The 16,929-nt window shown below is 41.1% G+C and overlaps 1 protein-coding gene across 2 annotated transcripts in view; it reads right to left on the minus strand.

The window, feature by feature from the left end:
- LOC311152681 (melanopsin-like) overlaps nucleotides 1-16,674 on the minus strand; it is a gene marked incomplete at both ends in the record, with an annotated part of 34,997 nt that extends 18,323 nt beyond the window's left edge. The window contains 3 exons of one of the 2 annotated variants that reach the window (XM_084203984.1): nucleotides 1,254-1,396; nucleotides 3,431-3,511; nucleotides 14,383-14,432. In XM_084203984.1, the coding sequence (XP_084060110.1) occupies nucleotides 1,254-1,396; nucleotides 3,431-3,466 (179 nt within the window). Of the gene's footprint in view, nucleotides 1-1,253; nucleotides 1,397-3,430; nucleotides 3,512-14,382; nucleotides 14,433-16,632 lie in introns of those variants that run through there. The other variant, XM_084203985.1, reaches the window with a different exon arrangement.
- Nucleotides 16,675-16,929: the final 255 nt, after the last annotated feature.

The raw sequence follows: 16,929 nt of genomic DNA on the forward strand, positions 1-16,929 counted from the left end.
CGGAGATTTGGAGAAAGTGCTTTTGCTTATATACATCTCAGAAGAGAGAATGAAACCTGTCAGTTGTAGATGAACAGGCAACATTAAACATCACAACAGGGAGTGTGAAAGCAAAGGTCTGCAAGCAAAGCTTATCCAAGGACAAACCTTTCTGATGTGCTTTGCAATATCAATATTTGCAGCTAACATGAATTTCCTTCCTCATGCTGATAAATACTGAAAAAGAAAGTGAGAAAGCCATCTCAGTGCTGCTACAATTCTAATAATTTCTGGGGTCTCACAACTGTCTGCAAAAACAAGGTAAGAGAGAATGCAGAGTTCATACATTCCCAGGTGCTAATCTGCCCATGCAGATATTCCTACTTTGACAATTTAATGCTTTTATTACACCAGCTAAACCACACACATTTCAAGAAAAATACAGGGCTTGTGCTGCATTTTTAAAAGTCATGAAGGTATCTACAGTTGCAGAGAATAAATTTTCTCTAAATCATATTAGAAGCCGGTTATTCAAAATAACTAATTTATTTGTCTTAAACATTTAAGAATAGGAAACTAATGCTTGATTCATAACCCCACTGGTGCCTCTAGCATTGTAAGGCCCTGCTGCATCACCATGCATAATGACAGCAAGTAGTGAATGCAGAGGATTTTGAAATCCATCATCACATTAAGGGACAGAGGGCAGATGTTTCTTTTTTCCATGAGATTTTTGCATACTCTAGCTGCAGTAGCTTTGGCTGCATATTACTCTGCCAAGAGAGCACACAAACTGACAGAAATCCTATGATCTGCCTGAAGCAGGAAATACACTGGTGGCATGAGCTCATTTCATGTAGCAGATTGCCTTCTTGGTCCTTTCAGGACCACTGGGCTCCTGGGGAGAGTGTCACTTTTTGTCAAGTATTTGTGCAAATGCTACAGGGTAAGTGAACAAGTCAACAGCTGCGAGACTGTGGTTTCTGTCATTAGAAGTATTAAACCATTCTCTAAACTTTCAATTGGAAACTGTTTAGAGACCAATTTTTTTTTCTCATTTTATTTGAGTCTTTAAACCATCAGGAATTTACACTGAGGCTGTCAATGATGCAAATGGACGTGTTTTAACCGTGTAGGGTTGCCTTCTCCTCCCTTTCCCCCCCACACTTGTTGCCATTAGATTTAACCCAAGTGGAAAGCAATGCAGAAATCTGCACATGGGCAGAGGTGAAACTCAAGGCTATTCAGATCAACCACAAAAGGAATTTTTGTACCTGTAAAATGCATAGAGGACTAGGAGGTTTCCAATGATGCCAATGGAGCCGATAATGAGCACACACGTTCCTACGGTGTAAAGAACATGACCAGGGATCTCTGCCTTGGTCACAGTGTGTGGCTGGGTACTCATGGTCAAACCCTGAATGGAAAACAGAGGAAAAGGAAAGGTTAGTCCATTTGGGACCCCTTAGTCCATGGAACAGATGCTCAGGCTGTTGGCATTCACTTCCACAGCTCGTGCAAATGAAAAACATGCTTCTGAGTTCTTTTCACATCCCCTGTAATCAAGTTTCCCTCAGGTAACTTTCACAATTTTGACAGTAGACATTTATCTTAAGAAAAGAGCAACAAAGAAAGCAGACTGGAAGAGACAACTAAGGAAGTTATGATGATGATGATGTGAAAAAGAAGCATGAGCATAAAACTCGTTCTGGGTAACTGCTGCACTCTGGGGCACAGAGCTGGCTGACAACACAGACTGACAGCAAGAAATAACTTGTCACAGTTTGGTTTTTTCAGGAACAATGATATCAAATCCCACACTTACAAACATTAAATCCCCTGGGTCTCCCCAGGTTCACTGTACATTAACTCGGTGCTAAAATCCCGGGAATTCTCCATGCAAAAGGGAGGAGATGAGAGGTATATAATAGCAGCACTAGCACTGCCTGTGTAAGAAAACATACATTGAATAGTCTTGACACCTCTTCCACTGCCCTGTATCTTCAGCACATGAACAGTCTCCCTCTGTATTTTTTTGTTTTTTTTAATCAAATTCAGATTTATCACTGGCTACATTCAGCAGCAAGGCAGCCTACAGCTAATTCACTCAGCTCACATCAGCATTAGCAATGAGAAGAGTCCAAATTGCCTCGTGGAGATTCTTATTTACCAAGTTACAAGCAGCTAAGCCTCACACTCACATTGGGCTCTGGAGAGATGAGTCAAAGGTGTGACACCTTGCCACAGCTGGGCCCCTGTTCCATTTTATCCCTTTTCACCACTGCACAACTCAGCAATGTGTGGAGTGTGTGATAAGGCTGATTGTGGCCAGTGAGAGAGGAGCTGGGTGACAGAAGAGGTTAATATGATAACTATGTGATGATAACCACTTCTAGTATTTAAGCAGTCATTTTTAAAATGATGAGTACACCCTTTCTTTCCCATAGCTACCTCCTAATCTCCCGTACTGCTGTTTCTCCTTTCTGCCTTATATTCCTCACTCATCTGTGAAGTGCACACAGCACAGCTCCTTCCCTGTACAACAGTCCTAGATGAGGGCATTATCCCCCCAGCTCTGCCACCCTGCTGAGGCATGCCCTGGGGAGGCTGCATTTGGCAATAAGGAGGGCATGGTGAAGTGCACTGCACACCCTGAGCACCCACACTGCTGTCTGGGGCAGAAATACTGACAGCAAAGCTCCCTGGACTGAAGTGGTGTAGTAAAAAGTACAAAAGCTATGCCTTCAAAGCAGGAAGGTGCTTTCAAGCCTTCTCAGTCATCTGACAGACTCTACCCCTGACAGGATGGCTACTGCCTATATGGCACTTCACCATACAGAGATCACATCACTGAAAAAGTAGGAAGAAACGGAAGAGAGTATCTGCTGGTGCTGGTTGCACCTGGGGCCATGACTGTTGTTTCCAGTACTTAGGCAGCAATAAAAATGCCACTATGTGTAAGATTTACCCTTGAGAAAGGTGTGAGAGTTCATGTAAGAGCAGGCAAGGTGGCCCAGCAAAGAAAGTAGTCACAGCTGTTTATGGCACCAGGCAGAGGCAGCACTGTGCTCTCAGAGCAGGGCTGCCTGGGCATGCAAGTTAAGCACGGTAATGCCCCTCCTTCTCTCTCAAACCCAATAATCTTAGCAGGGTGTGTGCACTGAATTGCAACCCTGCCACATTTCTGGCAGTGCATACCAAAGAAGCTAAACTGGGGAGAAAGGAAAAGGCTTAATTTTTTCTTTCTTTCCAGCTTATCTGTTAGGCATGCCAAGGATTTGATTCTACCTAGGGGTTTATTATATAGAGGGCTATTATATAAATGTAATTCAGGGTAAGTAGTACTTGCCTGTCATATGATTTATGTTTTACTTCCAACATATGGGAATTCACTGTTGCAGAAATTCATTTGAGAAATGGACTATGAATTTCACACCCAAAGGTGTCTCACCTTATCTCTGTGCTGAAGAGAAGCTGACTTGAACATTTTGGCCTCGTTTACTCATTTGCGGGTGGTGAGCTGTGTCAAAAGCTGAAAAATATCTCACATGACACATTTGTTAACTCAGCTTACAGTTTGCTGGCAATAGTGGATGAAATATAAACTATTGATGCTTACAGAGTGGAATCTGGAAAGCAATAAATAGCAGGGATTATACAGAGCCTTCTATCTCAGTGAGAAGTTAAAGTGAAAGATGCTTAGATTACACAGACTTTGGATCTTGCCTCCAGGGGAGTCCATGAAATACCATGGCCCCTTCTGCTCCACTGTTAATAGCAGTCAGATAGCTTTCAGATCTGAATGGAAAGACAGCTACTCATTCCCTCTGCTGGTGTTACCCTGTGAGAACAGGATGTGGCAGGCATCCAAGCTGAATGAAACAGGGCAAGTTGACAAAGACCGAGAGCCATTTATAACACTGTCCTTTGAATCTGAGAGGAAAAAATGTGCATATCTATGTGTGCATGTGTATAGATATATTTCAACAGAAACTCAACTTAGATGAAAAATAATTTCATTAAACTGGTGGAAAATTTCTAAATAGTACAGGCTAAACCAGTACAAATAGATGTAGTCTAATCAAGGAGAATATGTACCTCATTTTGCTCACATCATGCATTTCACCAATTTGGCATATTTTTGCAACAGAAAAATTTAAATTTAGAGATTCAAATACTCTTAAGGTTGAGAATTTAAGATCTAGTATGGTGAACAAATGCTGCTTTTCAAATACAGACCCATCTTCCACACAGCATAACATCCAGCTGGAGGCAAGTAGCACTATGACCAAGGCTTTTGGCTGTTAATTAAATCTAGGCTTTTTCTCTTTCCCTACAGTGTCAGCTCTGAGAAACTGGCCTTTTAGCAGTTTTAGTTAACAAGATAAATACTTGCCAATGTAACTATTTTGCCATATAAAGATGAGAGCTAGAAATATAAAAAGAAATTACAAGCTTATTGATGAACTTTAAGGAGAAGCTGGTTTTTACATATCCTCTCAAAAGCTGTTACTACTTTACGCATTTCTTTTTTCTACTTCTAGTTTTCCACAACTAGTAAGAATAAAATGAAATTATAGGAGAATATTCCATGTTAATATGAGTGTTTTAACCGAAGAAAACTCGAATAATTATTAAAAATCTTTCCAGATAACTTGGTAAGCAGGACGGCAGCTACATACAGCAGGTTGCATTCACTATAGACACTGATGAGTCTTACTGTGTTATGTTCCTATTAGGTTCTCTTAGCACCAAAATTATGTATCAAATGGTCAATGACAGCTGCCATGAATCAGCACAAGATTAGTTTGGACTGTGGGGAAGGTTCTGCCTTTTAGGCTTGGAAAAGCACGGATTTTGTATTCATCTCATGTCACTGAGATATGCTGTGCAATACTTTGACTTTATACTTCAGCCTGATCACTTCTATTTTATTAACTCCAAATTTAGACCTCTTGAGAATGCAACTGAAAAAAAACTTTAAAAAATTAAAAGATATACTGGGAGAACTTCCCTTTCAGCCATTTCACAGTTCTATGGTGATGCACAGCTGACCTGGGTTCAACACACCTAATCTCAACTGTGTTTACGGGTGCTCAGTATCATCACAGCCATGCGATGTAGAGTGAAAAGCCTGTTCTGTATAAGCCTCAGTCTTGCTCCTTCTCTTTAAGGATGTGATTTAACATAATGATAATGAAGGAAGGCATTCCATTTTACTCAATATATTGAATACTTAATGGGTGAACCAAGTTTTCAAGTGCTTACTTGAAATGAGTTCCCCGGTCCATTTTTCCCCCAGAATTGCTTTGCCTCCCTCCATATTTTGGTCCTGGGACAGAATCCTGAGCACTCTGCTGAAGACACATCCATTTGCTGAGTGAGCATTTCAAAGGCACCATCCAGAATGACCTGATTGCTCAGGTCAAAAATCCAAATGTAAACAAGCAGCCCATGAAGATGCCAGTAATTGCACTGGGGCCAGCTTCTGGCATACTTGCCAACCCTGTGCTCGCTCTGTTTGACTCCTTCTGAATTAATGCTACAATCATTTGCATTTTGACTCTATGAGCTGTTGGAGGACCTGACAACTCACATAAATTATGATGTGGCCTTACCCTTATATATGAAGTGACTACAACATCAAAACACTGTCACCTACATGGCTGCTTGGAGGGCTTTCCTGGCAGTGTAACGAACAGAACTTTAGGCAAATGGACAGTAAACAATTAACAGTTGTCCCTCAACTATCTGGCAAAGGAAGCAGGCACCAGATATAAAAATAAACTTTCTCCCATATTTCTCCCAAAATAAAGATGGAAAACATGAAACAGATGAGGAAAGTCATGCTAAGAAAGCTTTTGTAATTTGATTTTTAGTGATAAAATGATGGCTAAATAATTACAGCCATCTGTTTCTGCTTTTCAGATGCTAAGATGAATAAAGAAGACAAAAGGGATTATACACAGAAGAAAAAACTTTGTTAAAAAAGCAGGGCAAGGGCAGGTCCCCCTCAATGGGTAGGGATAGAAAATGGACTGAAATGGTTGTATGATTGGCATTAGGTGGATGTAAGATTATCCAAAGCTTTATTCACCCTCTGGTTTTGCTCATGGGTGCAAGCTCATCTTGTGGAAATGATTTACACTGAAATGAGCTTAAGGAAGGGCTTGCTTACATGGGGGATTAATGTGCACTAACAAGGGAATAAATTAACAACATAGCAGCCTCCTCTGTGGATTCACAACACAGAAGTTTGATTTGATGTTCAAAATCTTGTCCATACTGTTGCACCTGAAAATTTTAAAGAAAAATACTGAACAATGTTAGGTATGTTAGCTGAGATGGGAGAAATCCGAGCATGCTAGCTAGCAGATAGTACTTGCCAAGGTCCTTATAATTTCACTGATAGTCCATATAATCCAGGTAATTTCAGTAGGAAGCACCATCTGGTTTGAAATTACAACAAAATTTGGTGCTTAATGAAATATCTTGTACTAGGAACTCCTGAAACAGCAAACAGAAGGTCATTGCTGTGCAGAACTATAGCAGAACTAGTGATCCTCAGATATTTTACAAAAGATGACATATTTAAAATGAAGATTTTTGGAAAATGTTGTTAATATCTTTGGGCTTTTAAAAAAGCCCCAAACAAAATCAAGACAACAACTTTGCTTGTTCTGGATGACAGTACTCTGTTCCAAAACCACACAGTAAGGTCAGATTAATTTGGCCCTCAGAAAGTCAAGTCAAACCGTGATCACCCACACGTGGACAAGTTGCTTTCCTTATCAGCCTCTGGGTGACAGTTCTCTTCCTCACTTGTTCCAGTCAGTTCACATGCCAAAGCCAGGAGCACTCAAACAGACACTTACAGCATGTATTTAATCAAAATGAAAATTGGTTTAGCAAATGGACTTCAATGTGTGTGACTTCCATGCAGTCCATCCAAAAAGAAGAACAGGAACTGCCTGTGTATAACAGGGCAAGGAGCAAAGTCAGGCATCTGCCCCAGACCAGGCAAGTGTTCACGCAGATTGTCATCATAAATTTTTGGGAAAACTTTGAGAATTTTTTTCCTACAATAAAGTATGTATCCAGTTGATTCCATTCCAGCAATTTGTTTCTGGGCTTCTGTCCAGTTGAAACAAAGCACTGGATTTCAGGACTCATTTGTATCCTTAAAATCTCATGTTTAGCACAGCCTCTGCTTTGATGAGATGCTTTCTTTCAGACCCTTAATATCTGTGCTTAAACTTCTTGCAAGCAATCTAATGAGGCATAGCTGGGGATGGCAGAAATAAACATTGACTCCCCCCAAAAACCCCAAAGAGAAAACCATCAAAACCTCATCAAGTTCTCAATACGAGAAGAAATCAGATAGATACTTAAAACAGGCATACTCAGACTTTTACATATTCAGCCTAATGAGTCAGTAAAAGCAATAGATATTAATAATTCAGATGTTTTCTAAATTAATGATATTACATTAAAATGATAACATATCAATCAGTAGCAAACAACGAGACTAAAAATAATTTAAGTTTTAATATCTGTCTGCTAGTTACAAAGCTCTTAAAGGGCATATTTTCATCTCTCTGAAGGGTGACTATAAGAACTTTAAAATGTAAAGCCTTTTCTGGAAAGCACAGAGACATTGCTTTCTATGTACATCCTCAGCTACACTGCTGAAATCAGTGATAAAAGACACATTTGTTGGTCAGAGCACCAAAGAAAAAAAATCCAACCGCAAATATCAGCCCACCTGAGAAAAACTTGTGTTCCAGCTCTTGTGCTCTCTGCATGGCTTGGGCAGGGATTGGCAAGGGATTACCCAATGTTCTACAAGTTTTTTTTAATGGAGCATGCCTGCACAGCCCAACTTGACTTTGTGGGAAAGACCTGGCAAATAACTAGCACTTGGTTTCCTTTCCTGAATCCATGCCACTAGAATCAAACCTTGAGGCAATGGACTTTAATTTCAAGACCTGAAAATTTTAAGCCAAGGTACCAAAGGCATGTTTCCTGAGAACATTTCTGTTCCAGTATTAATGCACTTGTATAATCCAGACAGGTAACATTAGTGAGGCTTTCACAACATTTTCCTCTACAGAAACCTTATGTTCTATTTAAATGCATCCAGGTCTAGTCTTAAAATTCTACCGTGAGTTACGAAATTTTGAAAAACAAGCTAATAGAAACCCACTACCAGAAGCTGCTCACACTCAATAGAGTTGGGGCCTCAGTCCATCTTTCCCCTGTCATCTCTCACAGGCTTGCATGCCAGCACAGACAGTTCCTTAATGTGACCCCTGAGACACTCACCATATTGTCCCCTTGGCCATAAATGACATCAAAACTATCTGACGCTCTGTCCAAATGCGCCTCAAATCACAACCCAAGCTATACACGCTCGGGCAGGCAGCACACTGAACAAATCTAATCAATGCTAACACTGCATCAAAATTAGCTGGACTATCACAGTTCAGTGCATATTTGTTTGGCCACCAGGGAACAGATGACTGCTGGCACAGTGCAACAACAAAGCAGTAGGCAGAAATCTCAGGACATATATATCTTTTATAGCCTTAGAGCATGTTAGTTAAAAACATGGGTGGTCAGAACATGATATGCTGGTTAAGTCCTTCAATATAAGAAATTTAGAAGTCATCATCAGGGAGAAGCTAAGCTATAGCAGATGTTTGTTTTAATCTTAATATGCAGCCTATTTTCATATGTTATTTTTCTCCTTCTGAGCATCCTGCTGCTAACTGGAATTCTTTACTAATCCCACAAAATTCACCTAAAAAACAAATCTCATTGTTCTATGTTTGCCACATAGTGAGCAGTGGTGATTGTTTTGAACTCACTTTGCTCTGTAACCCTTGAGGATAACTTCGGCTCTTCATTCACCTGAGCTTCTCTTCCTCCTCTCCCTCCTTTGAGCTCCTGCAGCTCATCCTGCTCTGTTCCACTCATACCAGGCTACCAGATGATGGGCTGCTCCCATTTCATCAGCCACAGATACCTCATACCAGGATGCTGCAGCTCCAGCCGGCCCACCACGTGTCAAAAGCCATTTGATCAGCTGCCATTGCTGACAAGGCAATGCCACAGCACCCATGGTCAGCCTGGAACAATCCCTCTCCCACTCCATCAGCCCCACGTTACTGGATTTAACAGAAGTGCATGGTGAAATGTCGGCCTATCCACAGCTGGCAACACACTGAAATTCTGATCTCTGGCAGTGGTTTCTGAGCTCTGCTCTGAGGCTTCAACATATACTCTGGCTTCTGGATGGCTGAACTTTTATATTTTAATTTAAAAAAAAATTTCTTCCTTACTATTGACAGCTGAAAGCATGTCCTTCACCAGTCACCTCTGGCCTTATGCACCTTGTCTAGATGTTAGTAGTCTTTTCATTCCACTGCTCAGATTCTTGGGGAGACCCACTCAACTGCTACTGGAAGATTTGTGCATGGAAACTGCTCTGAGAAAAATGCCCTGCAGTTTAAATAGATTCCATGAAATATTGTGCTTATTTTTAAGGACCATGAAAAAAAATCCCATCAGCTGACATTGACTTTTCAAAGGCTGATTACAAAATGAAAGCACATCCCAATAAATCAGCTAAAGAGAGCAAGATGTTAACAACTTTTACTAATCCCATATGGTGTATTTAATGCTACTTTTTAAAATACAAACAGCTAATAATTTTCACCAATGTGGTCATTTGGGTCCTGCTGGATTCTCTGCTCTAGACTTCTTCCGTCATATATGAAGAACCGTGGTGAATGATGAAGGAAATACAAATAATAATAATAGTAGAATTACACTTCTTTAGCTACATTACAATGAAGCCTTTTTGCAATTTTTACTAGCTATGCATAAAGAACTGTAGATTTCCCTCTCTACTTTTTACTATTTTTAAAAATCCCACTTCTTCTTCTGCAGGAAATATTCTTAGCTGAAGGTCTGAAACCAGAGACATTCTTCACCAACCAGGGTAATTTCCATATTTCAAAAAGAAATTTTGGTCATGGGTGGCATGGGTGAGGGTGGGGCAACCCAACTTCTTGATGCCATTTGCTCATTCTATCATGTACATTTGGGAACAGGAAATCCGCTAAAAGTAGTCAGATCAGAGCTCCACCATCTCCTGTGTCTCACACCTGGCAGTCTGGCAACAGATGCTTTTAAGAGGAAGAACATGGGGAATAGAGCAACTGAACATTCTCAATCTGCTAACTTTAGGCACATGTGTGATATTAGTATAAACACTGTAGCATTCAGTTTCTGTTTAGATCAAAGAATTGTCTGATCACTCTAAGCTGAGGATTCTTCCATATTATATCTGCTTGTGTCTGTTTAATATTCCTCTATACATGGAAGGTGGGGTGTGCAGAAGGCAGAGCCAGACACTTCCCAGAGGTGCACATGGAATGAACATAAAGAATGTCAAAATGTTGAAGTGAGCTGTGCTTGGAACAGGTGGTAAGACTTGACAACCACCATTCCAACATAAAATATTCCATAATGCCAGCAATAAAACCTTCAAACTCACTGTTAATAAATAAGGGTTAAAGCCATAAGTGAAATGAAATATGATTTCAATTACTTGAGGACATGTATTCTGTCTCAGTAAACTGAAAATCTTCCAACCTACTTTCTGTTACTTTCACAAGAAACTGGGGACATAAAGAGCCAAGTGAACCTAAATGCTGTTTTACACTCAGAGACTTTAGATACTTTTAATTGATCATCTCTGTGAAATACCGAAAGACAGTATTTCGTTCATGGGGAGGCTGCATTAAAGTGTTCCACTACATTTGCAACTCTTTTTGCTACTGTGCCTTTAAATCCCAGATTAAAAGAATGATTTCCAGAGGTCTTAGGCACTTCACACCTATTGATTGCACTGCTGGCAAAACACCTACTGTTTTCCTGTGGTGCTGAAAACACTCCCTGGTGTTTATCTGCACTCTTAGGTGCCTAAGCATCACGAAAATCCACCTTTAAGGTGTTTTATGATTAATTTTAAAGAATCTAACTGGATCACTGTTACAATCTTAAGTCAAATGACCTAACGCATTTTAGTCTGACAACTTCCCACTAGCCACTCAGCATAAAGCACCTAGCCACCACAGGTAATGGAGATAATCAAGATGAAAGGGATGAGAAAGAAGTTACTGGGTGAAATACGTTCAAGAAGACCTAACCCAGCAGCAAAAGGCAAGTCTTTATTGCCAAATGAAACCTTCTGGCAGGAACATAACTACCCTTAACTCTCTAAAATAAGAGTAAAACAAACTCATCCAGGAAGGAGGTCATTGCTTTTCAAGTCCTGTGGAGGTTGAAGAACTTGGATATTTCTTGTGGATTTAGCATTGTTAAAGGAAGAGAGACACATGTCTCCAAATGAACAAGTGAAACTGGCTGCTCCATTTACAATTAGAAATCTACTGCAGCACTGAAGACATTTCAACGATTGAAGCAATACTTGCAAACTCATACAAAACTGAAATATGAGCATAATTAGAGATAAATTACAGCAATCAAAAGACTTTTAGATTTCTAAAGCACTAAACCAACGAAGCATAGATTGACACATTTGATGGAAATAGGTGTGTATAGTATAAGTAATGTCTGTATCTCTTAGAAAATAATTTCATGGCAGTGATTATCCTGGGAGAAGAAACAATATCTTACACAGAAGCAAGCAACTTTGGTTTGGAGAAGCATCAAGACAATTTTGATACAACAGTGAAGGAAGCTTCATCTTTTCCCTCTCCACTGCACTGTGTAACCCAGTGTAACCCTGAAAACAGGGATGATGCAGTTATTTTAATGTAGTCCCTTGTTTTAATTCTACATTCCACTTTTCAAGACTCTACAAAAACTAACAAAAATTTTAGCACATCTATTTTAAGAAATGTCATCTTCTTCTCACCCTCATGATAATCTCTGGATATGGGGTAGATTTAAAGCATCTCCTACATTGCCTCAGCAACATCAGCTTGGAATCAGGATGAAGTACCAGAACAGAAAATCTCAGCACAAGGCAGGTCCCTTTTCTCATTTAAGAAGAAAAGTGCCATTTATAGAAAAGAATATTTATGTTAAAAAGAATATATAAAAAAAGCCAGGAAAGTAATATGCACCAGAAAATCTCAAAAAACAAACAGAAGTCTAAAAAAGCACTGTGTCTGCCTCAAGTCATGTCCATACTAGATTTGAGCTCACACTGCACCTTCCTTTGTCCACCCAACTCTGGAAAAGCATCACATTAAAGAGCATCTCTCAATGGAAAAACAGCTAAAGGAACAATATGCCCACAATAGCTGTGGGAATAAGAATGATATTTGAGTTTTCTTTAGGAGTAAAAGCCCATTGAACAAAAATAGTTACTATTAGTTGTAAAATTGCATTGAACTTCAGCAAAAGTTTGTTGCTATTAGTTTTGTGGTATCAAACACAGAGCTAATGACAGATTGCAAAGCAATTCAACAGCCACTGACTCTAAATACCAAATAATTCTAATACAAATGGGTTATTTAAGATTTTTGAAACATTACCCAGGACATCATCAGACTGCTACCTCCTTTGCTGTGGAGGAGGAATGGCAAATACTGCAGATCTTGCAGCCCTCCAGCATTTGAGCCATGCTGCCTGCCCTCACCAGCTGCTTGAGGAGTAACTGACTGGTGCTTACCTACAACAGTGCCACTGGAGCTTTCCAAAGTGCCAGCATTGATCCACTAAGAGTCCCCCTGGTGCTCCTTCATTTGCTTTCACTCAACTGGGATGCAATGGTCTCTGCAGCACCACGGAGGGCAGGACCTCTTATGACAGCGACTGCATGGTGACAACAACACTGCATGTTTCTAAGCCATGCTGACCCTTTCCCTACCATGGTAAAGTCAATTACATCATTTGAGTACTTGCATGAGTTTCAGTACAGAAATTGTAGCAAAAGATACCAGGTATATAAGAAACTATGCATATTTTTCTTTCTCAACAAAAGGCAAGTCATTTATTGAGCACTACATTATTGGTTGCAGAAAGTTCGATGAAAGTACTTTGTCCTTTTTTTAATTCGAACCCAAACAAATTTCCTTCTCACTTGAGATCAAGTTCTTTTTTAGGCATTGCTAACTTTGCAAAGCACAAAGTGAGCTCTTTCCTGTTGCTTTAGGAGGTTTAGATTAACTGGAGCTGTTTAAATGTTGCCCTTTATATCAGGCAGCCAGCAAGGGCTTGGTTTCACCTACACAGTCATTTCACTGGCAGCACAGCTGTGCTGATGGCAGCCAGTCCAGAAGGATCAGCAAACATCGGAACAGTCCCTCTCCCTATTTCTTGGGCTTTCTGCTTAGGGTATGTTTGAACTTTGCAAATGTTGTCAAATGAAGCTGCTGCTCCCATTTCCTGGGCTGTTGTCAGCAGGATCAGCTGCTAACTCCCAGCTCAGCCCTCACTGTAACAGGCTGGCCCAGGCACACAGGGTGATCCAGCTGCACTGCAGCCCCAGGCTGCATCCTTGAACCATGCCCTGCATTCTTCATGTGCCCCATCACATGTTGTGGTGCTGACTGCCATCTGTACCAGGCATTTCTGACTGCTGACTTATTTACCTGCCAAGCACACTTTCAAGTCCCAGTGCTTACCAAAGCTGCATATGAAGTCTGAGCAATATCTTTTTATTTAAACCTTCCTAGGGTGGCTGTCCTCATCACAGAATTTATAGAGCGTCTAGCAGCCTGCAACCAATTTATGCAAGTCAGCCTGGTGCTTCCTCTCAGCTGCATTATGAGTAGCTACTTAAATTCCCTTGCACCTACACACTAAGATTTCCTGCTTTTCAGGACTGAGAGAGTTTGACTTGTACTGCAGCTGCAATGTCTTGCCAACTCCGTGCTTCTATTGAATTTGCATAACTTTAAAATCTCTCCTCGGGTACATTGACACCAAAGGCTGAATCATCTCATGCAGCAACACTGCTTTGTCATGCCCTGGGGGTTTAGGAGTGTGACCAGCCTCGCTTAACCACCTGCACCAATATGCAGACACACGTCTCTACTCTGGGTCCTGCTCGTGCACTGAATTCTGCTTCCCAATTGCATAGCCAGGGACTGCTGGACTAAGCAGATCTTCTTCAGCAGCCACCCTCTCTCTCCAGGCTGGCACCTGAAGGCATTAGAAACACAGGACATCCTAGGGGGGCATAATTTGCAACCTCTCAAGGCAGACAAACAAAGTCGACCAAATTTCAACTTTAGATCCCTTGATCAACTTAGTTGCAAATACACATGATTTTGCACAGTTAAGCTTGCAGCAAGAGAAAGCTATACAGGATGTGAATTAGTTGAAAATTTGGTGAGCATATAATGAGAGGGAACAAACCTTGTATTTCCTTAGAAACTTTAGAGACAATTTAACAGCAGAAAGGATCACTGTGGTAAAGAAGGGATTAAAAAGACAAACAGAAAATTAAGACCTTTAGCAGTGCCAGACCACAATATTGGTAAATAATTTGGAGTTATGAGTTATATGCTCAAATTCCTTTTCACTTGCCACTTATTTATTACTTTAAATGACTCTATAAAAAGCTTGCCCCAACTTTTTGTCTTACTTATTCCAGGACCTGTTGCAATGAAACAAAATCCACAGTTTCCCTCCCAGCTGGAGTTTCTCCCACAGCATTCCCATAACATTTTCTCTTCCACTCTTCAGACAGAAGCAACTATTCTTGGTAGACTTCTTTGAATGCCAGGGCTGGGCTGGCTAATAAAACTAAGTCCCCACAAGTTAGCAAAGACTTAGCAGTAAATCTTCTGTACTAAAATCTCTACAAAACATTGTAATGGTATAAGGTCAGGGTATACAGGGATAGGGCTGTATGAGGACAGACGTACACAAATTCTTTATATTTAGCTTGCTGACTTATCTCAGTCTTCTGCCTCAAACCATCATAACTAATTTTTAATGCACAACAAAATCCTCTTTTCATTATGAATGTGTTCAAATAATCCTAGCTTAATGTATGAACTATTGACAAGCCTTTCTACAGCACTTCATTTAGGTCACTTTACATTCTATTAATAGGTTCCACAAAAGGATAACAGCTCTGAAATCTGCTTTAGGACTTCATTTATATTTCCTTTCTCATAAAAATGTTCCTGCTATTATGGATCAGATCCAATAAGGTTTAATCAGTCAGCTCTTGATGATGCAACAAATACCATCGTAAGCAATCTCCTGCTACACCAACCCCTTGCACAACCACTTCTCCCATCAGCCAAGGCTACAAATCAGTCCTAAAAATCTAAACAAAACCGCACAAACAAAACAAATACATACACAGAGAAAATAAATATCAAAATTCACATTAGAACAACTTCAGTGCGATTTTCCTTTTAAAGCAGAAGCAGTCAATTTAAATTATACCTTAGAAAACAAAGCAGAAGAGAAATGCCCCGTTCCCTCCTCCCTGCCCAGCTCCCACTTCTTGAAGCCTTCCTCCTGGCACGTACTTTTTTGATTCAGCCGAAAGCATTTCCCTCCCCTCCGCACATCTGCTCTGTGCAGGGCTGCCGAGCTGCGACTCATCCTGAGGAGCGCTGGAAATCCCAGGCTTTAAAAAGCCGCTCGCAAGCCCCTCCTGGGCTGCCAGGCTGCCAGCTCCGGCAGCGATCGAAGCGCAGCATAGCCCCCAGCAAGCCACACGACCCGTCAGTCACCCTCACTGGCCACACCACCGCTGTTTCAAGTGCAAAAAGATGACTTGAAACAAACAAATAAACAAACCCTATCCCCACCCAAATACCTCACAATTCAAAAAATAATACATATATATATGTATTATATATATATATGTATGTATATATGTACATACACACTCACACACACATATATGCATATATGTGTGTGTATATATATATAGGTATATCAATATATGTATAGATATATAGATCTATATTTCTAAAAACAATGGACACCCAGAGGAGCTCGTTTCCAGGGCAGCCCAGCTGGCTGTCTCTGCCCAGCCCATCCTGGCAGCCCTGGAGCCCCTGTGGTGCCACCAGTGAGGCTGGGCACCCTTTGAGAGTCAGTACCTGAGGCTATGCCTGCTGCCCTGCAGTCCTGAGTGGGCAGCCTGGGATGGAGGGCACTGCCTGGGGTTTCTCTTGTGGCAACTCATGCCCCTGGCCTCTTAGGGTTATGCTGGAAGGAGCCTGGCTCTGCCTTCCCTGGAACCCCTTTTAGGGGGCTGGAAACAGCAGCTGGGCACCCGCCACCGCCCCCCCCCCCAACCTCTACTGGCTGGCCAAACCTGGCTCCAGCTTCCCCTTTGCAAAGCTTTCCCTGTGCTCCATCCCCATGGCCCATGTGCCCCCTTGGCCAGGTTAGGGCGGCTCTGCCCTGCTGCAGAAGTGAGCAGCAACATGCCTAAGCCATAGCTGGGTTTCCTGCAGGGCAGTCAAGAAACAAGGTATAAAACAGAACCACTTCCCAGCAACTCAGCCTGCAGTTACCAAAACTTCATTTGCAGACTATATGCATTAACATTCAAGCATTTCCTGTCACAGAGGCGCTTGAATAGCTGCAGAAAGTTTAGTGAGCAGCAGTGAACGGGTCACAGGAATTTCTCACCTCACAGCAACTTGTTGGTGTCATGGTGGTAAGGCTGAACATTTCAGAGGCACTGGAACATGATGAAAAGAGCAGGGATCTGATGTCAGGCATGCTCTTTGAGAACCCCTCTCTTGCACTCTGGCCAGAAAGACATCAGAAAAGTAGTTAGATTTCTATCCCTATATAATTTTTATTTTCAATGTATTAATATTTTCCACACACTTGGTTTCAGTGTTCCTCTTTTAAAGGGGGAATGGGAAGGATGTGTGACAATGAGTTTTGTCTGAAAAAGTTTGAAGTAGTAGAGAAAGGAGG

This window comes from Fringilla coelebs (assembly GCF_963513975.1).
Source record: "Fringilla coelebs genome assembly, chromosome: 4".
Classification (NCBI taxonomy): Eukaryota; Metazoa; Chordata; class Aves; order Passeriformes; family Fringillidae; genus Fringilla; species Fringilla coelebs.